Source organism: Sus scrofa, chromosome 6, assembly GCF_054392235.1.
Source record: "Sus scrofa isolate SSC_HxYL_T2T_F1_AM1 chromosome 6, Sscrofa_HxYL_maternal_Yorkshire_Landrace_v2.0, whole genome shotgun sequence".
Lineage (NCBI taxonomy): Eukaryota > Metazoa > Chordata > Mammalia > Artiodactyla > Suidae > Sus > Sus scrofa.
Genome location: NC_139388.1, coordinates 46,629,941 through 46,655,125, shown reverse-complemented (window position 1 = coordinate 46,655,125; position 25,185 = coordinate 46,629,941). Strand labels below are relative to the sequence as shown.

General features: G+C 44.5%; 1 protein-coding gene across 7 annotated transcripts in view; it reads right to left on the bottom strand.

Annotated features, from left to right (window-relative positions):
- Window positions 1-25,185, bottom strand: part of TDRD12 (tudor domain containing 12) — a 78,499-nt gene that overhangs the window by 34,011 nt on the left and 19,303 nt on the right. For 5 of the 7 annotated variants that reach the window (XR_014805977.1, XR_014805981.1, XR_014805980.1 and 2 more), the window contains exons 7-19: window positions 24,770-24,808; window positions 21,401-21,590; window positions 20,147-20,236; window positions 15,382-15,479; window positions 14,493-14,569; window positions 11,965-12,045; window positions 10,501-10,561; window positions 9,859-9,966; window positions 6,926-7,111; window positions 4,383-4,539; window positions 3,742-3,869; window positions 1,660-1,851; window positions 1,088-1,216 (exon numbers count right to left, since the gene is read on the bottom strand). Coding sequence is in view for 2 of the 7 variants with exons in the window: in XM_021094274.2 (XP_020949933.2) it covers window positions 1,088-1,216; window positions 1,660-1,851; window positions 3,742-3,869; window positions 4,383-4,539; window positions 6,926-7,111; window positions 9,859-9,966; window positions 10,501-10,561; window positions 11,965-12,045; window positions 14,493-14,569; window positions 15,382-15,479; window positions 20,147-20,236; window positions 21,401-21,590; window positions 24,770-24,808 (1,536 nt within the window). In the remaining 5 variants the exon portion in view is untranslated. Of the gene's footprint in view, window positions 1-1,087; window positions 1,217-1,659; window positions 1,852-3,741; window positions 3,870-4,382; window positions 4,540-6,925; window positions 7,112-9,858; window positions 9,967-10,500; window positions 10,562-11,964; window positions 12,046-14,492; window positions 14,570-15,381; window positions 15,480-20,146; window positions 20,237-21,400; window positions 22,052-22,774; window positions 23,672-24,769; window positions 24,809-25,185 lie in introns of those variants that run through there. The other 2 variants (XR_014805979.1, XM_021094276.2) reach the window with 2 other exon arrangements.

Genomic DNA, 25,185 nt, shown 5'->3' with positions numbered 1-25,185 from the left:
GTGGGTTAAGGATCCGGCGTTGCCATGAGCTGTGGTGTAGGTCGCAGATGCGGCTCGGATCCCGCGTTGCTGTGGCTCTGGCATAGGCTGGTGGCTACAGCTCAGACTTGACCCCTAGCCTGGGAACCTCCATATGCCATGGGAGCGGCCCAAGAAATGGCAAAAAGACAAAAAAAAAAAAAAAATTATAGTTTATATCCAAAAACTTGCTCCAGTGAAAGAAACATTATTTTGCTAAAATTATTTTCCTTCCCTTGAAAATAATGCATACATACATATACACATGTGTATACTACTGACAGAGAGCTATGTACACTATACAGCACATTTATGGTACCATTATCAAGAGGGGCTTTTTCACTACTCCTGCTGGTTCATTTTTGCTGGAAGGTGGATTCACTAATGATTCTTTTATTTTTTATTTGGCCTTGCTTCTACATTTTACCATTAATATATACCCAATTAGATTAAATGTATCTTTAGCCAATTTATTTGGCTTTTCTGGCTAACTGATGAGGATAACTGGTGTTATCTTTTTTATTTTTTTTAGGGCTGCACCAGAGGCACATGGAGGTTCACAGGCTAGAGGTCAAATTGGAGCTGTAGCTGCTGGCTTACACCACAGCCACAGCCATGCAGGATCCAAGCCACATCTGCGACCTACACCAGAGCTCACGGCAACACCGGATCCTTACCCCACTAAGCAAGGCCAGGGATCGAACTGTGTCCTCATGGATATTAGTGGGGTTCATTAACCCCTGACCCACAAGGGGAACTCCTCTATTTTCTTAAACAGAGGGCACAGAAGGTGTTCCTGATGGTCTTCAGGAACTGGATGCTTTCAGTGCTCTGCCAGGACAGAGCACTGTTCCCCTGGGGGGCTGTTGGTCCCATCCGCCTGGCTCCTCCACTCAGTGTCCGGCCTCCTGCTGTCCTCTGACACTGCCACCGCTACTCTGCAGCAGAGCCCATTTCAACTGGGGTTGAACTTGTAACATCTTATTTCCTTGTCAAATATTTGACCATCCCAGTAATTCTCTGATGACTCAAGATTCAAGCATGGCTTAAGCAAGCAGCAAGGGCTCACCTTACACACCATCTCTGTTTCAGCGACAGAACAGGTGAAGATTAAGGTCTTTTGGGCCTGACGTGGAACGAAATCAAGGGTTTGGAGTAAAGTGGAGGTTTTTTCACATTCCAGGCAAAGATGTACTACCTGGTAACAAAAGGCAGAAACAGTGTGATTGTCAGAATGTTCAAAGTGCACCAGGTCTGCTTTTCATGGATAAGCCAACATTTTAGCAGAAAAGGTACAGAAGGGTGATACAGATTTAAATACACAAATACAGATTTGTGTATGAAATTAATACTATAATCTTTTTTTTTTTTTCTTTTTTGGCCGCCCTGCAGCATATGGAGTTCCCTGGCCAGGGATCAGATCTGAGCCACAGTCGAGACCTAAGCTGCGGCAAGGCGGGAACCTTAATCCACTGTGCGGGGCCAGGGATCGAACCTGTGTCCCAGCACTCCCAAGATGCCGACGATCCCAGGGCACTGCAGCAGGAACTCCAGAATGCTATCATCTTTTCATATTAAGCCGTGAACAAAGGTGGCCTGCTTGTGCTCCTCGGCCCACCACACACACTCCCGACGCCTCACCTGCTGGACGCTGCCATACAGGGCAGCCTCTTCCATGGCTGTGATCACAACGTAGGGGTCATTCATGAACTCTTTGATTAAATGCTCTATGTGTCTGTTCCAATGAACTCCAACTGCGACGATCTGATGTGGGGCAGATTCCCTTTCTTCAACTTCGATATTTTTTTTAAAGTTCTCTAATATAGCAAACATCTAAAAAATTAGTATAATTAATTTCATTTCCATTTCAAAAGAAATAGCCTGACAGAACATAAAAGGTAAAAGATGTATATTTTCTGTTCTCAGAGCAGGGATGTTCTTTAGGACATGAAAGTAAAGAAAAAATGTTAAAGGTAGACTAAATTAAAACAATCATCTAGGTAAATACGGGTAACACAGTGACAAAGGACCAGCAGCCTTCTATAAAAACCCCTACAGGGCGTTCCCATCGTGGCGCATCGGAAACGAATCCAACTAGGAACCATGAGGTTACAGGTTCGATCCCTGGCCTCGCTCAGTGGATTAAGGATCCAGTGTTGCATGTGGTATGGTGTAGGTCACAGATGAGGCTCGGATCCTGCATTGCTGTGGCTGTGGTGTAGGTTGGCAGCTGTAGCTCTGATTTGACCCCTAGCCTGGGACCCTCCATATGCCACAGGTGTGGCCCTAAAAAGACAAAAAAAAAAAAAAAAAAAAAAAAAAAAGGATAATTCTGGTCAAAGAAAACCAGCAAAGGAAACAAAGAAGCAGCTCACAGATGAATGGGTACAAATGACCAGCAAGAATTAATGCTCAATTTAGCAACACAATCAAGGAAATACAGGTTAAGCAAATCAGGTGCCACAGGTAACAAGTATCCTGGAAAAGAAAGCTGGACGAGGGCCTCCTCCTGCCAGTCGTGCAGGGAGTGTGGCCTGGAGGCACACTGCCTGAAGGAGTGCAAATCGGTTTACACTTGCAGAAAGGTCACTGGACAGGCTAGCTTTGCAAATGAGAACGGTGACTCTAGAGGCATGCAAAAACTCTGCACGGGCCCATACAGTCAGGAAGTAACAAAGCCTGGACCTGATCCTGGGGCCATCACTACTCCCACAGGAATGCTCATGGTCATCATGTTACACGGCTTTCGACAAATGCCTTATAAGAATTCACAGCTTTTGAGCCATTAATCTCCTTCCTGGGGTTTTATCCTAAGAAAAAGGCGTCCAAAAAATACGTATGGTTCTTCAGCCACCGCCCCCCCCATACACACATGACACTAAATATCCAAATATAAGAAAATTTTTAAATCAATGATGTTATGCCCATAGGATTCAATATCATGGCTAGTAACCGACACGCTGGAGAACAGTTAGCTGCAATACTCCCACTGCTATTTAATGAAAAATGCAACTTACAGACTAATACATGAATTAAGGTGCTGATATTATTAATCATATGTCCCAACGGATACAGGAATTACAAAAAGGAAGGAAATACTCTGAAAGAGTAGGAGTGATCACCTCTGAGCATAAGATTTTGGATGTTGGAGCCTTTCAAGTGTTCTTCTCTATTTCTCAAATTTTCTAAAATAAAAATCATCGCTTCCATCACCAGAAAAATATCAAGTATTTTAGAAAATCTCCCTAGGAAAGAATTTTTGCTCTTCAATGAGAACTTTAACATTGGGAAGAGGAGTTCCCGTCGTGGTGGTGGTTAACGAATCCGACTAGGAACCATGAGGTTGCAGGTTCGGTCCCTGCCCTTGCTCAGTGGGTTAATGATCCGGCGTTGCCGTGAGCTGTGATGTAGGTCACAGACGCGGCTCGGATCCTGCGTTGCTGTGGCCCTGGTGTAGGCCAGCGGCTACAGTTCCCATTAGACCCCTAGCCTGGGAACCTCCATATGCCGCGGGAGCGGCCCAAGAAATGGCAAAAAGACAAAAAAAAATTGGGAAGAAACTTCAGATAAATGTTCTCTTTTCATTAAGTATAGCAATTAAAGGGAAAATTTTTTTAGATATATAAGCACTAGACACATTTCCTGATTTTTGAACGCAGTGAAGAGTTTAACTACATATATATTTTTGAGTAGTAATGATATCTAAATGAATGCCATACTTACTTGTTCATTAGCTTCAGAGAATAAAACTTCCACCTCATCTAAAATTAGGTGACAGAGTCGAAGAAATAACAAGCTTTGATACTGGAGAAGTCTCAGGAGGCTATGTGCTGTGGTAACGATTACATCGCCTACGTTTTAAAAGAAAGAACAGTTAACGCTTTAGATTTTCCGCTGGTGTTCCTAAGAATTTCTTTGCTAGGATTCCTCACACTTTGTAGAAATGCCTTCCAATGAAATAACCACCCCGTCTTCTTACTTAGGTGGGTGAGGCAAGAGGCCGGCGGGGGCCGGCTCAGGAACTGTCTGATTCAATACCTGGGTTCCCAACAGATTTTGTGCTTCTGAAAGGCGGGGGTGGGGGTGGGGAGGTGGGGGGGTTAGTCAGCATCTAATAAGCAGTAGGTGTTCAATAAATAGTTGATAAATGAATGAAAAGATGTCAGTTTCTCGGTAAAACAGATGAAAGCCAAGCACACGCCTTCACCACCTACATGGGTTGGTAACTGACAGGTGAGGTTTGGACCAGTGACCGCCAGCTCATCAACACACACGCCCGGGTCAGCGGCAGCCCCCAGGCCTGCCGGAGCAGGGTTCCACTGTGCTCCCCAGGGAAAACCAAACAACCTGGAAAGGATGCTTACACCCCCTGGGAAGCTTCATGTTTTTGGCTTCGTCTTTGTGGAGTCCGATTGTTAACAACACGGGGTGAAGAGGCTTGGAGCACATGCTATAGTCTCCCAATAATTCAAAAATAAACTGGGCCTTCTTCCACCTGGGGCACACGATGACTGCCAGAGGCTGCAAAGACAAATTCACACAGTTCTGGACAAAGGTTAGGAATCAAAGGTGGCATATGCAAATCCTGCAGAATCTCTATCTCCTTGTGCAGAGAAAGTACTGTGTTAAGTTTTGCTATCATGACTGTTATACAGGCCAGAAGAGTTAAAATGGAATTTCATTAGAATGGACTTAGACACACTGACTCAGATTTTTCGGGGGCTCGAACTAGGCCCAAGCATTAAATCATTTATCCTTCAAGTCCCCTTAAGGGGTGAGACCTCACTGCACAGAGGAGGAACCAAAAGCAAAGAGAGGTGACGTCAGAGGCCCAAGGCTACATGGGATTTCAAGCCCGGCCATCCGGCTCCAGACCTCCTGCTGCTAAGCACAAGGCTGAACCAACTGCATCTTGGAAGGGGCTTTTAAAAAGCTTCAATCTCTTCCTTGGGAGATGATGTTTCCTATCCCCCCATCTGAACCCTGCCCTCCACTCCGGCACAGCATCTCCTGCACCACCCACCAATCACCTTCCTGGACACATGCCCTCAATTAACTGAAGCCGACAACACATCTCCTCTCTTTTAGGTGATCCAGGGAAGCGCCAGCTTCCAGGGCTCACACCTCAACGCAGGCTGATCATGGAGACGCAGAGGAAGCATAATGGGTACAAGGGGCCAGCCTGGACATCCCTGTTTGGCCCAGCCAGGGTTCCATCTCAACACCAGCAGCACCTCACCAACAGGGTCAGCTGCTAGACAGCTGAGTGATATGAGTGTATCCATTTAATATCAGTCAATACCTCATAACACAGCCAGTAGAGACTTCCAAGGGGAACTCCCAACTATACCGCCTAATTAGAAATGAACTGGTATCTTCCCTGAGATCCTTTGGTTTTAGGGCTGTACCCATGGCATATGGAAGTTCCCAGGGTAGGGGTCCAATCAGAGCTACAGCTGCCAGCCTACACCACAGCCATAGCAACACCAGATCTGAGCCACATCTGCGACCTACACCACAGCTCACGGCAACGCCAGATCCTTAACCCACTGATCAAGGCTAGGGATCAAACCCACATCCTCATGGACACTAGTCATGTTGGTTAACTGCTGGGCCACAAAGGGAACTCCCCTAAGTGTCTTTCTGCACTGCCATTCTTCACCTTATAATGAGGGATGGAAGCATCTGTAAGATCTGAGTAAGACTGAGATAAAATCTGAGACAGGTCTCATACACAGCAGTTCACCTACGAGCCAAAACCCAGCAAAGCACATGTCGCTCCCCCACCGTCATTTGATCCTCACACCTAATTTCTCTCCTATCATCGTCTCAGAGATTACAAGAATTCCAAGAAATTGGGGATGATAAAAGTAGGATTATAAGACAGAGTGGAGTGGTGTGAAAATAAAGAATAGAGGACAAGATGACAGAAAACCCAAATTCAAATCTCACTTCTTGTCACTTATCAGCTTTTAAGAACTTTTTTTTTTTTTTTTTTTTTTTTTTTTTTTTTTTTTTTGGCTTTCTAGGCTACACACATGGCATATGGAAGTTCCCAGGCTAGGGGTCCAATTGGAGCTGCAACTGCCAGCCTACACCACAGCCACAGCCGCTCAGGATCCAAGCCGCATCTGCAACCTACACCATAGCTCTCGGCAACACTGGATCCTTAACCCACTGAGCGAGGCCAGGGATCAAACCTACGTCCTCACAGATACTAGTCAGATTCGTTTCTGCTGAGCCACCATGGGAACTCCCCTTTTAAGAACTCTTATCAGTAACTTCATGAGCTTAATTTTCTCATCAACATAAGAGTGAAAACAATGCACAGCCGACCATCTCAAAGGGTTGCCATGACAATTAGACAAGGGAATCAGTGAGCTAGTTCTATAAACCATACATTCATCTTTTAAAGCCAGGACTCTCCTGATTCAGCCCACAGCCCGCACGCCAAGAATCAGTGTGAGAGAATCAGAGACTGTTTAAAGAGAGAATTGTCTCCCAGAGGACAGCATCTGTCCTGCCAGTTTTAACGTAATCTCAACTTAACCAAAGGTCAGATGTCACGTTGAAAACAAACACAGGAGTTCCCGTCGTGGTGCAGTGGTTAGCGAATCTGACTAGGAACCATGAGGTTGCGGGTTCGATCCCTGGCCTTGCTCAGTGGGTTAACGATCCGGTGTTGCCGTGAGCTGTGGTGTAGGTCACAGATGCGGCTCGGATCCCGCGTTGCTGTGGCTCTGGCATAGGCCGGTGGCTCTAGCTCCGATTAGACCCCTAGCCTGGGAACCTCCATATGTCGCGGGAGCAGCCCAAGAAATGGCAAAAAGACAAAAAAAAAAAAAAAACAAAACAAAACAAAAAAAAAAAAACACAGAATCCATTTAATAAACTGGCTTCAACTCACTCCGTTTCTACTTGGTAAGGACTTGTAGCAGCCCCCAGTTTGCAAAATCGTCAGCAGTGGAGGAAGGTACAACAAAGGATCATTTCCGCCGTGAGAAATGACCACCACGTCGTAGCCACGAGCTATGGGAGGCCAAGAGTAAGATTCAGTGTGGTTGGGGCCCGGAAACTTATTCTTCTGAAGAGCCTACGAAACATCAACAACAAGCAAAACAACAATCAAGTACAGAAAACGAATAAACTCCTTCCCACCGCTCCCTTTACCCCAACAAGTATACATGGCTCGACCGGGTATTTTCCAAGACCTAACTTGATAAGGCCCCCGAAAGCTTTTCTAGCACCAAACTCGTGCCCAAAGACTCTTGCCTTTCTGGGCTCCAAACTGAAAGAACCCAGTGGGCAGTCTGCTGAAGTACTGGATGCTTAAAGCTCCAGAGCAAGGATGGGGCTTCCCTTCTTCCTCCTGATGATCTGCTGGAGCGTCAGTTCCACTGGTAAAGGTTCTTAAAAGCATGCCCATGCTGGGAGTTCCCTTGGTGGCGCAGTGGGTTCAAGATCCAGCAATATCACTACTGCAGTGGCTCAGGTCGCTGCTGTGGTGCAGCTTCGATCCCTGGCCCTGGAACGTCCACCTGCTGTGGCACAGCCAAAAAACAAGACAAAACACATGCCTTTGTTTCCTTGTTTTCCTGTTAACTGTCACCAAAACCTCCCAGAGGGTCCACAGAGGCAAGTTCTCCAGCCTTGCTGATGCCGTCTTCCAGAAGGCTGAATCGTCGGCATTGGCTCGTCCTTGGCCCTGAGCCCCAGCTCACCAGGACTGGGAACCCCCTGCAACCCCACCCCTTTGTCTGCACCTTTCTCAGTTGACTTTCTTGTTTGGCAGAGAACATGCTTCAGTAGCTTCTTGATAAAGGGTACAGAGGAAGGAAGTCTGAGACTGCATGTGTGAAAGTGTTATCGTTCTATTCTCACATTTCACTAATGATCTGAGCACAAACCTCTGGGCTGGAAGTAACTTTCGCCCAGAGTTTTGGAGTCAGTGCTCCTCTGGGAACCATGGAGAAGCCTGAAGTCGTTCAGATTCCCACCTTCGCTACGGGACCAGTTTCTTCTCCCTGGAAGCTCTCAGCACCTCGGGACTCCTCCAAGTTAGATGCTTCGTAGCAATGTGTCCACACGCCTGCTCCTCAGTTGTGCTGGGTCTGCTACTGGCAAACTCTCTTAATTTACAGTCATATCTACTAAGTCTAGAAAGTGTTCATGTGTTGTTTTCAGAATTTTCTGCCCTCTTCTATCATTCTAGAAATCCCCTTCAGATATGAGACCTTAGATTAACCCTTAAATTTTTTCTTTTTTTTTTTTTTTTTATGGCCACACCTGTGGCAGATGTAAGTTCCCAGGCTAGCGGTCAAATCAGAGCTACACCTGCCAGCCTACACCACAGCCAGAGCAACATGGGATCCAAGCCTACACCACAGCTCACGGCAAAACGGGATTCTTAACCCACCGTGCAAGGTCAGGGATCAAACCTGCAGCCTCATGGATCCTAGTGGGGTTCATTACTGCTGTGCCACAACAGGAACTCTGACCCTCAAATTCTTTCTCCCCCCATTCCCATCTCTTTTGTCTTTTTAGTTTTCTTTCGGATACTTCTATTTTACGTCTCATATCCCGTTTATTTCTACAGCATCTTGAATTTCTAAGAACCCTTTCCATCTCTGACTCTTCCCTTTTTATAGCATCCTATTACTGTTAAATCCAAGCAATATCCTCTCTCAGCCCTGAAGACATCTATTTTCGAATGTTTTCTTCCCCTCCCTACACTGTTTTTCTCAGAGCTTGCTTTGGCTTTTTCCACCCCGAGGTGTCTGCTCACGTTAAGGAGGACACTAAAAGCTGATAAGATCTGCGGGCAAAGCAGAGCTTGTCACCATGTGAGGGTCACATGACTGCAGAGAGTGGCAGCAAGCAGGCATTTTTACTGGGAGGATTCAAAATAGCATCACCCAAAGGTCATCCTCTAGGCTGTACACGTTCCCCAAACAGAGCTTCCAGTCTCCTTCCTGAGAAACCGGCTGTGGACATTCAGGAAACAGAGGAAACGGGTTCACTGTCCCTCCAATGTCACTCCTTCCTCAGGGTGGTCACTTACCCTCTGCTGCTGTTCTTCACCTTCTAAAGACGGTGGACATTTCCTGTCCACTAAAGGCTTTTGCTCTCATTCTATCCATCCTTGCGAGGTTTTTTAAAACTTTTTTTTTTTTTTTAATATCAAGAGGAAAGTAGATCAACATCTATGATCTAAACTGACCATCTAGGAGTTCCCGTCATGGCTCAGCAGTTAACGAATCTGACTAGCATGCATGAGGACACAGGTTCAATCCCTGGCCTCACTCAGTGGGTTAAGGATCCAGCGTTGCCTTGAGCTGTGGTGTGGGTTGCAGACACGGCTTGGATCCCACGTTGCTGTGGCTGTGGTGTAGGCCGGCAGGTGCAGCTCTGATTCAACCCCTAGCCTGGGAACCTCCATATGCTGCAGGTGAGGCCCTGAAAAACAAACAAACAAAAAAAAAAGAAAAATAATAATAAACCAACTATCTAAGTGAAACCACAGGTGTATAAAGCAATTCTGAAAATGTTGAGAAGAAATACACCATGAATGTCCTGACTGCTTGTGTTCCTTCACAGCCCCTTTTCAGAGGCACATGTGGTCACTTACTTCAGAGAAGCATTTAGGTTTCTCCACAAAAGAAATCATTCACTTAGAAGAAGTTAACCTGGACTTAAGAATAAATGAGGAATAACAGAAGCTTAAGAGAAAAGTTCAAGAGCAAAGGAATTATACCAATGCAACCTGAGAACTGTGTATTAAAATCTTTCTACGCCAGACAGGTCAGGACTCCGTTGCGAGTCTGGTCTGGGCACTGTCACCTTTTTCACGTCGGCTGAGAGCGGCGCCATGTCAACAGACAAGCAGGGCTCCACCCTGTTCCGCAGAACCACCAAGGGCTGCCGGGAGCCCGACTTCAGCTTCTGCAACTAAGAACACACGTGTTAGCTGGCCCAGCGACTTAGCACAGAACACCAAGAATGTAACAGAAATGAAAGAGATCCAAGAGTCTGGTTTCAATGCAAAACCCTAGGTCACACGCCTATCAAAACCCAAATGACCGAGGAGTTCCCGTCGTGGCTCCATGGTTAACAAACCTGACTAGCATCCGTGAGGACGTGGGTTCAACCCCTGGCCTTGCTCAGTGGGTTACAGATCGGCATTGCTGTGGCTGTGGTGCAGGCCGGAAGCTATAGCTCCAATTTGACCTAGCCTGGGAACCTCCATATGCCAAGGGCGTAGCCCTAAAAAAACAAAACAAAACAAACAAAAAAAACCCAAACCACCAAAAGGAAAGGAAGATTATCTATTACTCAAAGAGACAAAAAGCTGTGTCTCTAAAGCAATAATTCACTAGCTAATTTCTAAAAGAATGTCTCAGGTAAAGTCCCCAGGAAAGGAGTTTCTCTTCAGGATTTAAAGAGTACCTTTCTTTTTTTGGGGGGGGGTATGGTTTGCAATACCTGCTGCAGATCAGAGATTCCATCCGTTTTCAAAGGATCAGGATTTAAAAACTGCAATAATCTGTAAAATAATTAAAAGGCGACTTTGAAGGAAAAAAAAAGCAGTGTTTCTATTTCTTCAGTTGCACTACTATTCTAATTCTTCCCTGACAGAGGTAAAGTGAACTCCGTCCCCCAAAGCATGGCTCTGATGCTACTGCTTGTTCTGTTTCACTGTGTCTATTGCAACCCAGGGGCCGTGCTGGTCTGGCTGGTCTCCCTCTTGCCCCTCCCCCTCTGGGACCCATGCAGTGGACTCCGTGCTGCCAATCTCAGGGTCACGTGCCCTGGACCAGGAGAAAGACTGCATGATCACCAACTAGGTCATCTCATGTTTCTTCTAGGAAACCCACTGGCTCCTTCCTTTCTTGCTGTCTACTCCTGAATCATTCAAGGCTCCTGGCAACCCACAGCAGGCTGAGACATCAGTTGGTGTCATTTCATCAGTGGGTTCTGTGTAAAGGGCACTTAGCTCGAAAGAAATGAGCGGCATGGACAATGCAAGGTCTCTTGTTCCAAGGAAATAAGCTCCTGCAGCACCACGCCTCTCAGGTATGAGGCGGAGGGATGCCCGAGAGAAAGGTCGGCTCTGCTCCATGAACTGCCGCCCCCAGCACCGTGGGTGCCATGGTGGCCCTCAGAGCCCCTGCCCTGGACACCGTGAGGTGCTCCTGCTGGGCGAGAGGACAGCACGGGACCACAGAGTAGCCTCTGGGAGGTCGGGCCACACGAAGAGCTACGGGGTCACCACCCTGTCCCTGGGCATCCCGGGCCAACTAGTAGATACAGTTCAATCTCTTCACGGCTAAACTGTCTTAAATGCTTTGTCCCTCTGGTGGCTTCAGAGCAGCACATTTGGAATCTAAGAGTGTCTTTAGGCTGGAAATCATAAAAATTGGTAGGAAAACATTTGGTGGATTAAACAAGTATCAAATGAAGTGATTATGCTATAGTAAATAACTTGTAAGTGAACACTACGTGAATCTGGCAGGACCAAAAAAAAAAAAAAAAAAAAAAAAATCCCCAAATTCCACACTGCAAATCATTAGTATCTCCTGCAGGTGGCAGATCTATTTAACATCAGAAAACTGGGAAGCAAGCAAGCACAAACCCATATAAAATCACCAGCCCCCAAAGATCAACTATATATAATTTGTTTCATAAAACTGTTCACTGCACCAAGAGAATCAGGAAGGGAAGGGAGAGAATGGCTATTTACAATGGAACAAAGCTTTAAATCATAAAATACACCCTCATAAATGGAAAAGAAAAAACTAACTTCAAAGCCTATAGACACTCTGTGTATATATTTACTTTATGGGAACGTAGGCTTGAAATTAATAAAATCATATGTAAACCCTTCCTGCTTATAATTTTATGACAATTATTTCAATAAAAAATTTAGGCCAAGAAAAACATCCATACTTCACACAGCCGTTCTTCTCATTGTATTCTTTCTTCTCAGCCGATCTAAGTGGTTTCTCATTTGACTTCTGACATAAAGCACTAGAAATCAAAAACATTCATTAAAATTTCTGAACCTACTGCTGTATAGCACTGGGAACCACATCTAGTCACTTGTGATGGCACTTGATGGAGGATAATGTGAGAAAAAGAATGTGTATATATATATATATATGTACATACGTGTGACTGGGTCACTTTGCTGTAGGGTAGAAAATTGACAGAACACTGTAAACGAACTATAATGGAAAAAATAGAAATCATTTTAAAAAATTTCTGAACCTATTTATCCCAATCCTGAAGATATCTTTATTTTCTGTCTGTCTTGCTCACCACTGTGTTACCAGCACTTAGCATGGGCTCCTATCACCCACTGGTGTTTTTCCAGCTGCAAGTAGGGAAATCCCACTTGAGCTGACTTTAGCAAAAGCAGAATTTTGAGTAAGAGCTTCAGCATCTTGGTCACCTTCTAGGGATAAAGGGGAGACGCTTCTTAGGCTGTGTCATCCTAAGTTCCTAGGGGTGCCTTAGGCTCATGAATCCAGCTCCCCTGAGATCCATGGGGAGCTGCTTGGGGGCCCACCCTGGGCAGCCCTGAGCCTCGTTCAGTGGACTTGAGACTCAGCGAGGCCAACTCTTCAGCCCAAGGTCAGCTGTGGAAGGAGCATTGTCCTGCTCAGCCTGGTCAGATTTTTTTTTTTTTTTTTTGTCTTTTTGCTATTTCTTTGGGCCGCTCCCACAGCATATGGAGGTTCCCAGGATAGGGGTCGAATCAGAGCTGTAGTCACTGGCCTACGCCAGAGACACAGCAACTCGGGATCCCAGCCGCGTCTGCAACCTACACCAGAGCTCACGGCAACGCCGGATCATTAACCCACTGAGCAAGGGCAGGAACCGAACTCACAACCTCATGGTTCCTAGTCAGATTCGTTAACCACTGCGCCACGACGGGAACTCCCAAGATAAATTTTTTTTAAAAGTCTCAAAAGAAGAGGAGAAAGAGATGGGTGCAGAAAAAAAAAGTTTGTAGAATTAACAGCTCAATACCTACCAAATTTGGTGAAAAGACAGAAACCTACAAATGAAGAACTCTAATGAACCCCAACTGTATCAAACACATACAATAATGAAGTTGCTCAAAGCAGCAATAAGGAGAAAAATCTTAAAAGCAGAGGGAAAAGGATAACGTTGCAAACAACAGACCAAAGGAAAAAGACGACAGTAGATTTTGCATCAGGTGCAACATGAGCAAGCAGGTGGACCAACATCTTTAAAACAAAGAGAAAAAAGAACTTTCAACCTAAAATTCTATACCTAGCCAAGGTTTTTTTAAATGAAGCTAAAATAATGTTTCAGACATACAAAAGCTGAAAGAATTCATCACCAGCAGAGCCATAATACAAAGAAATAGTAGAAGGAAAATGATACCAGATGAAGATCTGGATCTACAGAAAAAGTGAAGAGCCTACATGGCAACTACAGAGGTAAGTAGATAAGATTTTTTTTCTTATTATTCAAATCCCTCTAAAAGAAAACTATTTAAATACACATGATAATAGATTCGAGCATTTGGAACAAATGTATAAATAAAATGTTATGGCCACACTACCATAAAGTCCAGGAGGGGAGAAAAGGAAGCATCCTACTTTAAGATTTCATGCCATGTGCGAAGTATAAAATATGACAGCCTTTCTGTGATTTCATTTCTATCCCTGACATGTACCTTGGGGAGGACAGGGTTACTTACAAAGTCTTTGACGCTCATCTTCAAGAATGAAACAAAACAGCCTTTGCTTTCCACCAACTTGAACTGCCACGGAGCACACTTTTAGCCTCCTTTACATCAAGGCAATGTCATTGGACCTGCCTTACAGAAACAACTCTGTCCGACAAGGTAACAAGGAGACTCTAGAACCACGACCACTTTTTGGCCGACTGTGCTACTCGCCAGTTGTCACAACATTTTTATCTTAAATTAATAAATGGAAATTCCCTGCTGGCCCAGCAGTTAAGGACTCGGTATTGTCAATGCTATGGCTCAGGTCACCGCTGTGGCTAGGGTTCAATTCCTGGCCTGGGAACTTCCAACAAATTAATATATGTTTAGTCAAAATTTCCAAAGACAGAGTTCCTCTTGTGGCGCAACAGAAAGGAATCGGACTAGTACCCATGAGGATGCAGGTTCGATCGCTGGCCTCGCTCAGTGGGTCAGGGATCTGGCATTGCTGTGAGCTGTGGTGTAGGTCGCAGGTGTGGCTCAGAGCCTGTGTTGCTGTGTCTGTGGTGTAGGCCGGCCCCTGTAGCTGATTCAGCCCCCAGCCTGGGAACTTTCATATGCTGCAGGTACAGCCTTAAAAACAAACAAAAAAAAAAGTCCAAGATCACTCTTTTTTTGAAATCAAATATTTTCCATCTCTCTTACAAAACATTATGTAAGAAAATATTATACTTAAGTCTCTAGTCAATTACATGGGATTTTCAAATCATACCTTGTCACTGGTATATCTGGATCGGCGTATATGGTTATGTCCCTTTGTGTTGGCCAGTACACTGAAGATTCAACACACTGTAAAAAAAAATTTTCAGAAAGAATATTTATGCTGGTAATATGTGTATTCTGGGAATCAAAATTCCATGGGAGTTATTCTCACAGACAACCATCCCAGATGATACTGAGGCAACCCAGATGTGGAGAGACAAAGATCCGGAAAGCTGGTTGTTTATGCCACCACTGTCACCACTAGATTGAAGTGTTCAAATTCCAGACATCCAGCCTTTCAATGTCCTGTAATTATTTTCATATGTCTTCTCAAAGGGACTGAAAAAACAAGTGAGGCTTGAACTTAACTAACAGAGAGTCCCATAATTCCAGATTTTTACATCCTTGTTGAAATACTTTGAGAAAAAACACCCAATTGTAGGACAAGAACAACGGCTTGACGAGAAGGGAAGCAGGAATCACCCTGTTCTTTCGAAACAGCACAAACATGAAAACATATTTTTTCATAATGATCATAGCCATATGTTTGGTTCCTAGCAAATTTTAAAGGAGAACATTCTAAAATCAACATTATATGAACTTGGAGTTCCCGTCGTGGCGCAGTGGTTAACGAATCCGACTAGGAACCATGAGGTTGCGGGTTCAGTCCCTGCCCTTGCTCAGTGGGTTAATGATCCGGCGTTGCGTGTGATGTAGGTTGCAGACGCGGCTGGGATCCCGAGTTGCTGTGTCTCTGGCGTAGGCTGGCGGCTACAGCTCCGATTCGACCCCTATCCTGGGAACCTCCATATGCCGAGGGAGCAGCCCAAAGAAATAGCAAAAAAGACCAAAAAAAAAAAATTATATGAACTATACATTTAATGGACATTTAAAAATACCTTATTTACATCTTTTAAAGAGATGCACTGCTGTTTCTTTTCAGATTTTTTTTTAGATGAACTTCCCAATGGATCCATATTACATTTTACAGCTTTATCTGTAAAATAAAAAGTGATAAAAATTATCTCAGAAAGTGTTATTCATAAATAGAAAATAGGACAGAAAGGATTATACTGAAAAATTCCTATCATAAACCTTAATACATAAAATTATTATAGAACAGGCTTTTGTATCAAACTTTTATTTGAGGGAGTTAAATTTAAAAATCTTGCTTCAGGGAGTTCCTGTAGTGGCACAGAGGTTAACGAATCCAACTAGGAACCATGAGGTTGCAGGTTCGATCCCTGCCCTTGCTCAGTGGGTTAAGGATCTGGTGTTGCCGAGAGCTGTGGTGTAAGTCGCAGATGCAGCTCAGATCCCGCGTTGCTGTGGCTGTGGTGTAGGCCGGCAGCTACAGCTCTGATTCGACCCCTAGCCTGGAAATGTCCATATGCCGAGGGTGTGGCCCTAAAAACGTAAGAAGACAAAAATTTTTTATATTAAACAATAAAAACTTATAGCTTTAAAAAGAAAACCTGAAGTGGCTACATTAATTTCAGGCAGAGCAGACCTCAGGACAGGAAAATTAGGAAGGAGAGAGGCATCACGTAATAATAAAGGAGCCAATTCTTCAAGAAGCTATAAGAGACCATAATGTGCATGTACTTATTAACAAGAGAGCATCAAAATATTTGAGGCAAACACTGCTACAACTGCAAGGAAAAATAAATGAGTCCACTCTTAGAGCTGGAGACACCAACACCCCTCTATCAGGAATGGACAGTCCCGCAGGCAGAAGATCCATAAGGGCACAGCTGAGCTCAAGAGCAGCACCAGACAACTGGTCACAAGTGTTATCCTACATCATCTTTACCTACAGCAGGATGCACCTGCTTCTCAAGCTCAAAAGGAAATTATACCAATACAGACCAATTACACCTAAACAGCAAGTTCCCCCATGGCAACACAGTGGAAACAAATCCAACTAGTATCCATGAAGATGCGGGTTAGATCCCTGGCCTCGCTCAGTGGGCTACGGATCCAGCATTGCCGAGAGCTGTGGTGTAGGTCACCACCACAGCTCGGATCTGGCATTGCTGTGCTGGGGCACAGGCCGGCAGCTACAGCTCCGATTCGACTCCTAGCCTGGGAACTTCCATATGCCAAGGGTGCAGCCCTAAAAAGGAAGGAAAAAAAAAAACTAAACAAATTTAAAAGACTAGAAATTATAAAATGTATACTCTCAGACCACAGTGGAATTAAACCAACTTAATCACAAAAAGATGGCTGGAAAATCCTGAAACATTTAGAGATTAAACAATATACTTCTACATAATATATGGATCAAGAGGAAATTTCAAAAGAAATTTCAAAAAAAAATTTTAACTAAATGAAAATAGAGGAGTTCTTGTTGTGGCTCAGTGGGTTAAGAACCCAACTAGTATCCAAGAGGATGCAGGTTCCATCCCTGGCCTCACTCAGTGGGTTAAGGATCTGGCATTGCCACAGGCCGTGGTGCAGGTCACAGATGTGGCTCAGATCCAGCATTGCTGTGGCACAGGCCTCAACTGCAGCTCCGATTCAACACCCAGCCCAGGAATTTCCATATGCCGCAGGTATGGCCCTAAAATAAATAAGTGAAAGAAAACACAACTCATCAAAATTTGTGGGATGAGGCAAAAGCAGTAAAGGACAAATGATAGTATTAAATGTGTATATTGGGGAGTTCCCGTCGCGGCGCAGTGGTTAACGAATCCAACTAGGAACCATGAGGTTGCAGGTTCGGTCCCTGCCCTTGCTCAGTGGGTTAACGATCTGGCGTTGCCGTGAGCTGTGGTGTAGGTTGCAGACGCGGCTCGGATCCCGTGTTGCTGTGGCTCTGGCGTAGGCCGGTGGCTACAGCTCCGATTAGACCCCTAGCCTGGGAACCTCCATATGCCGTGGGAGCGGCCCAAGAAACAGCAAAAAGCCAAAAAAAAAAAAAAAAAAAGTGTATATTGGAAACGGAGAAAAATCTAAAATTAATAATGTAAGCTTCCACCTTAGGAAAGTAGAAAAAAAAAAAAAAACAGCACATTAAGCAGAAAAAAAAAGAAAGAAAGAAAAATCAGAGCAAAAATCAATGAAGTTGAAAACAAGAAATCATCGGCCACAATTAGGCCATTCTACAGAATCACTGGTCTATAATCTTCAAAGGTGCCTGATGACTGCTGCAGCCTAAGGGGGACCAGGAGATGCACCGAAGGATGCTGACTGCATGCTCCTGCCATGGGACAGGGGTTACAGGGTATCTGAGGGTTAGATGATCACAATGCATCGATGTTCATTTTCTGCTTTTGAAAGCTGTATTGTGAACGTTTTCGAGAATTTCTAGGAAAAACACACAACTACTGGGGAGAGATGGGAATTCCAGTCAGCAACTTATTCTCAAATGGTTTCCTATATTAGCTGATTGGTTAGCCAAGTACTGAAAAGTACGACACTTTAAAAAAAAAAAAAAGCAACTTCAAAGTACCAAAAATTAATAAAAATATGGTTGAAATAGCTTCTCAATAATTCACAAGGGAAATCTCTGAATAAGTAAAAACGAATAATTTTGTTTCTTATATGATAATCCGGTCACATTTCACATTAGTTTTCTTTTGTTTACGATCAACTTTTTCCTTTTCGAGGACATGCACAGTTCATTTCAACACTGATTATAATAAAGAAAGGGAGGAAATAATTATTTCCCAGCAACCTGGGGCTACTTGAAATCATAATGACAGAATCTATATAATGGAAAGCTTCGCAGTGACTAATCACGATGTAAATGCCTGGTGTTTTTCCTGCTTCCATGAAAAGGTAAGAAATACAAATGGAAATAACGCATTCCTATCAGCAAAGGGCTCCTTGCTGCAGGAATTCCCACCTTGCACCCCGACAGGATATGGGTTCATATCAGAACATGGGTGGGGGAGTTCCCATTGTGGCACAGCGGAAACGAATCCGAGCAGGAACCATGAGGTTGCAGGTTTGATCCCTGGCCTCGCTCAGTGGGTTAAGGATCTAGCGTTGCTGTGAGCTATGCAGTGTAGGTCACAGACACGGCTCGGATCCTGTGTTGCTGTGGCTGTGGCGTAGGCCAGCCACTGTAGCTCCAATTGGACCCCTAGCTTGCGAACCTCCATATGCTGCAGGTACGGCCCTAAAAAGCAAAAAAAAAAAAAAAAAAAAAGTATGGGTGGGACCACATATACCAAAGCCTGCCACTCAAACTCTGCACATGAAGACCCCAACTGACCAACTCAACAAGTGGTAATAGTGCCTCCCTGTGGAACAAGGGAGGGAGTGCACTGATGGACTATCACGTCCAAGCCATGTTTCACATCCTGAAACCACATAACACTGGATCCATTTGACCTAGAAACAGTTCAGCCATTTATTAAATGAAAAACACTCCACAGCAGTATATATGGTAGGATCCCATTTCTGTAAGATAGAGATCGTACACAGGAGTTCCCGTCATGGCGCAGTGGAAATGAATCCGACTAGGAACCATGAGGTTGTGGGTTCAATCCCTGGCCTCGCTCAGTGGGTTAAGGATCCGGTGCTGCCCTGAGCTGTGCTTTAGGTCGCAGATGCATCTCATAGGACCTGGTGTGGCTGTGGCGGTGGTGTAGGCCGGCAGCTGTAGCTCTGATTTGACCCCTAGCCTGGGAACCTCCATATGCTGCAGGTCTGGCCACCCTCACATCTGGAAAACGGTGGGGGGAAAAAGGCTGTAAAATTTTAGTTAGTAGGTATAGTCAAGATGACAGGCTTTTAAAGTTCTGATTATCTGTGTGTTTGTATGATGAACAACATGACCAAGGTAATTTAAAGTGGAGGGAATCTTTTAGCTGATTACGGCTATAGTTTAGTTGAGGTTTACCATGGCTGTATGTGAAATATCACGCCCACAGGTATACCTAAGCCCCATGTAAGTGTGAAATCGTGGAGATCTCCACAGAGGGTAACCAAGCATCAAAGCAGTGGTATATTTCACCCTTGCCCAACAATTCCAATTCATTAAAGATCCTGGAGATAAGAAATTGAAGACTGGGTATTTCTGACTTCGCAGATGCCTCTTTCTCATTTTTATGCATCCTATTGCTTAAAATAAAAATAAACCAGGAGTTCCCGTGGTGGCGCAGTGGTTAATAAATCTGACTAGGAACCATGGGGTTGCGGGTTCGATCCCTGGCCTTGCTCAGTGGGTTAAGGATCCAGCGTTGCTGTGAGCTGTGGTGTGGGTCACAGACAAGGCTCGGATCCCAAGTTGCTATGGCTCTGGTCTAGGCTGGTAGCTACAGCTCCGATTAGACCCCTAGCCTGGGAGCCTCCATATGCTGCGGAAGCAGCCCAAGAAATGGCGAAGACGACAAAAAATTTAAAAAATTAAAAATTAAAAATAAACCATAAATCCATATGTATATTCTGAGGACAAAGAAGACTCACCGGCCTATGGCTGGGCTGGAATAAATGAGTCCTACATGTGAACAAATGCCCATCATGTTCTTTGCATTATGGTAAAAGCCTACGGACTGCAAGGCACATCATCTTTGTCGGCCTCTTCATTGTAAATTGGTTCCACTAAATTGAGGGGAAAAGAGTTCTCATAGCCCCTCTAACCAACCTTACAGTCTTCAGAGAATTAAGAGTATTCTTTTACGTTGCTATGAAATGAAGCAAGAGAGAACTCACCCAAGATCCTAGAGGTTGGCCTGAGGTCACTCACACCCTTGGGCCACGGATGCTGGAGAGACTTCGCCAGAAAAGTTAAACCATGTGAATCTGACAGAAATAATACATTTCCAGATTAAATCATGAAATAAAACCCAAAACACAAATGTGAATTTGTTGGTACGCTTCTGGTTTCATTTTTGGTGTAAGGTTACAGGATAATCTAACTCAGGGCAGGGCAGCAACGTGAGGGGACGAAAGAAAAGTGGAGGGAGAGAGACATGTCATGTTGTTCTTGGAGTTCCCGTCGTGGCTCAGCAGAAACGAATCCGACTAGGAACCATGAGGACGCAGGTTCAACCATCCCTGGCCTCACTCAGTGGGTTTGGGAACCGGCCTTGCCATGAGCTGTAGTGTAGGTCACAGACGTGGCTCAGATCTAGCGTTGCTGTGGCTGTGTTGGAGACTGGCAGCTACAGCTCCGATTTAACCCCTCACCTGGGAACCTCCATATGCCACAGGCACAGCCCTAGAAAGCAAAAAAATTAAAAGTATCTAGGAGTTCCTTTTGGTGCAGTGCGTTAAGGCTTGTCACTGCAGCAGCTCGGGTGGCTGCTGTGGCAAAGGTTTGATCCCTGGCCTGGGAACTTCTGCCTACCACAGATGTGGCCAAAAAATATCTAAAACACTAAACAAATAAAACTTTATTTTGGTAATATCTTTATGAACATAGGGCCTTATAAAAGTATAACTTCATGTTGATAAGAAATTGACAATAGTTTTTTTTCTGTTCTCATAAAAACAAACTGCAGCAGAACTTGAGTTCCCTTCATGGCTCAGTGGTTAACGAACCCGACTAGGACCTAGGAGGACACAGGTTTGATCCCTGGCCTCGCTCAGTGGGTTAAGGATCCAGCATTGCCATGAACTGTGCTGTAGGTCACAGACATGGCTCGGATCCTGCGTTGCTGTGACTGTGGTGTAGGCTGGCAGCGGTAGCTCTGATTGGACCCCTAGCCTGGAAACCTCCAAATGCCACGGCTGCAGCCCTAAAGAGAAAAAAACAAAAAACAAAACAAAAAAACCCACCTACAGCATCTCTTGACCTCTTAACCTCAAACTTGTTACAAACTCATTAGGATTAAAATTAAAATATTAAATTCAGAATCCAATGCCTCCATATGAGGAAAAGTCTGTACAACTCATATCAATACACTAAGACCCCTATAAGTAAGACAGTTTAAAGTAAACATACATTGTTGAGAATCCACTCACTTTCCATCCCTTGAGAATCTTTTCCTTGCAAAAACATCGGCCAAAGAGTAAGTGCCGGGTTGAGTTTACTGGAAAAGGATGCTGACTTTATATTCAATCTTGGTTTCTTTAAAGAATCGAGGTTTTGATTCTCCATGGGCGATACGTAACAAGCAAAGTTCTTTGCAACCAGATCGTCATTAACACAAACCTGTGTAATTTTAAACATTTCATGGATAATAAGTTACTTCAGCAACTATTCCAAACTTAACCCCAAATTTCAATCAACACAATTATTCGATTTCAATCTTCAACACAATTATTTTACAGAATATAATTTAATAGAAATTGATCTACTGACTTCCGCTCTAGTAATGGTGAACTAGATACTTCTCACCAACTTTCCTGAGAAGAAAACAGAAAGAAACTGTATGAAATCTAAGAAACATTTTGAAAGCACCAGAAATGTAAGGAGTTAATATTCAAGATATATAAAGAACTCATATGGATTTCCCATCATGGCACAGCAGTAACGAATCTGACTAGGAACCATGAAGTTGCGGGTTCGATCCCTGACCTCACTCAGTGGGTTAAGGATCCAGCATTACTGTGACCTGTGGGGTAGGCTACAGATGTGGCTCGGATCCTGCATTGCTGTGGCTGTGGTGTAGGCTGGCAGCTGTAGCTCCAATTCAACCCTTAGCCTAGGAACCTCCACAGGCCACAGTTGTGGCCCTTAAAAAAAAAAAAAAAAAGGGGGGGGTTTAAAAAAAAAAAAACCCAAATATATAAAGAACTCATACAACTCAATAGCAAACAAAGAAACAAAAATCCCCAAATAATCCCATTGGAAAATAGGCAGAGGATCCGAGGGTCTAAATACACATTTTTCCAAAGAAGACATAGAGATGGCGAGCAGGTCCATGGAAAGATGCTCAACATCACTGATTATTAGAGAAATGCAAATCAAAACTACAATGAGGTACCACCTCACACTAGTCATAATGGCCATCATTAAAAAGTGTACAAATAACAAATGCTGGAGAGGGTGTGGAGAAAAGGGAGTGCCCCTACCCTGTTGGTGGGAACATAAATTGGTACAACCACTGCAAAGAAAAGAACAGTATGGAGTTATCTCAGAAAACTGAATATAGAATTACCAATATGGTCCAGCAATCCCACTCCTGGGCATATATCGAGACAAAACTACAACTCAAAAAGATACATGGAGTTCCCGTTGTGGCTCAGTGGTTAACGAATCCGACTAGGAACCATGGGGTTGCGGGTTCAATCCCTGGCCTTGCTCAGTGGGTGAAGGATCTGGCGTTGCCGTGAGCTGTGGTGTAGGCTGCAGACGTGGCTCGGATACCGTGTTGCAGTGGCTCTGGCGTAGGCCAGTGGCTACAGCTCTGATTCGACCCCTAGCCTGGGAATCTCCATGTGCTGTTGTGGCTCAGCAGGTTGGGAACCCGACATGGTATCCATGAGGATTCGGGTTCGATCCCTGATGTAAGTTGTGGATCCACTGTTGCCGTAAGCTACGGCACAGGTCACAGACGCAGCTCCAATTCCCAACCCGGGAACTTCCAAATGCCATAAAAGGAAAAAAAAATGTAGAACCCATGATGGAAATGGGCCAACACCACAGAAAAAAGGTTTTGACCACAAGAATCACTGATGGATATTTGCAGAGTCTCAAAGATACTTAATAACTTCAAAAGGAATAAACAGTAACTCTGCAGGAAAAGCCTAGCAGACACCACCTTAACCAGCCAATCAAGGTTAAGGTGACTAGTACTAAGACACATCAACAGTCAACATCAGAGTTCCAGTTGTGGTTCAGTGGAAACAAACCAACGAGCATCCATGAGGACACAGGTTCAATCCCTGGTGCCACTCAGTGGGTTAAGGATCGCTTGTTGCGGTGGCTGTGGTATAAGCCAGCAGCTGTAGCTCCAACCTGACCTCTAGCCTGGGAACTTCCTTATGCCACACCTGCAGGCACCACCCCTCCAAAAACACATGTCAACATCATGACCCCTGCTCTAAAGCAACCCAGAAGCACATCACGTGTGCAGCATTCCTGCTCAAACTATGGGATACCTCAAGCTAACCATGAGAAAACACCAAAAAAAGCCAAAGTGAGTAGAGAGTTCCTTTGTGGCTCAGAGGGTTAAGGGTCTGTCATTGTCACTGCAGCAGCTCAAGTCCCTGGTGTGTCTCAGGTTCAACCCCTGGCCTGGGAACTTCCACATGCTGTAAGCACGGCCCCCCCAAAAAAAAAAAAAAAAAGTGTCCGGTACACTTTAGAAGTGTCAAGGTCTCAAAAGAGGAGGAAAGACAAGCTGTCAAATTGCAGGACACTAAGGAGATGTGACAGATTCAACGTGGAATCCAGGATCTGATTTGAGACCACAGAGAGGAGATTAGCAGGAAAACTGGCAAAATTCAAATAAGGTCTGCAGGTTTTTAAAAATAGTATTTTATCAGTGTTAATTTTCTGGTTTCAGTCACTGTACCGTTTGTTTGTATGGTTAACATCAGGGGAACCCAGATAGAGCACACACACAAAATCTCTCCACTCTTTCGGCATCTTTTCTATAACTGTGAAACTGCTCCAAACTAAAGTTTTAAAATAAATCCATGGTTTAAATGGCCTCTGTGGGCCCTGAGCATTCCCAAATCTGTATCTGCATCCATGACCACACAAGCTACAGCCTTGATAAAGGGCCACCAGCCAAGGGTAACCAGCTAATAACTGGGGCTGGGGGGCTCTCACATGTGATGCCCACTTTCTCTCTTATGTTATTATCTGAATTCTTTACAACAGGCACATATTACATACAATGAGAAAATTAAGGGGGGAAAAAGCAGAGAACATCAGACCAAATTATGTGTATTAAAAAAAAAAAATTATGGGAGTTCCTGTCGTGGCTCAGTGGTCAACACATCTGACTAGGAACCATGAGGTTGTGGGTTCGATCCCTGGCCTTGCTCAGTGGGTTAAGGATCAGGCATTGCCGTAAGCTGTGATGTAGATCACAGACGCAGCTTGGATCCTGCATTGCTATGGCTGTGGTGTAGGCCGGCAGCTACAGCTCCGATTAGACCCCTCGCCTGGGAACCTCCATATGCCACGGGAGTGGCCCTAGGAAAGGCAAAAAAAAAAAAAAAAAAATTACGGCCTCTTATAAGAAAATAACATTCCGTATTCATCACTATAGGAATAATTTCTTGTCCATTACTAAGTAAAATGCTGTCTAAATTAAATACTAAAGGAGTTCCCTCTGTGCTGCAATGGGATTGGCGGCATCGCAGGAGCCCTGGGATGCAGGTTCAAACCCAGCCCGGCACAGTGGGTTAAGGATCTGGCATAGCTATGGCTCAGACCTGATCCTTGGCCCGGAAACTCCGTATGCCTTGGGGCAGCTGAAAAAGAAAAAAGAAAATTAATGAAATGAAATAAATACTAAAGTCATTTTTTAAAATAATTAAAAGAAGTTCCTGTTGTGGCTCAGCGGTAACAAACCCAACTAGTAACCATGAGGATACAGGTACAATCCCTGGCCTCACTCAGTGGATGATGGATCTGGAGTTGCTGTGACCCACTGCATGGGTCACAGACATGGCTTGGATCTGGCGTTGCTGTGACTGTGGCGTCGGCTGGAGGCTGCAGCTCTGATTCGAACCCTACCCTGGGAACTTCCATATGCCATGGGTGCAAAAAAAAAGAAGAAGAAAAACAGTCCTGGCTAACTTCTGATCTAAGCCAAATCTTGAAAGAATAAAAAAATGTCTACGCTGTG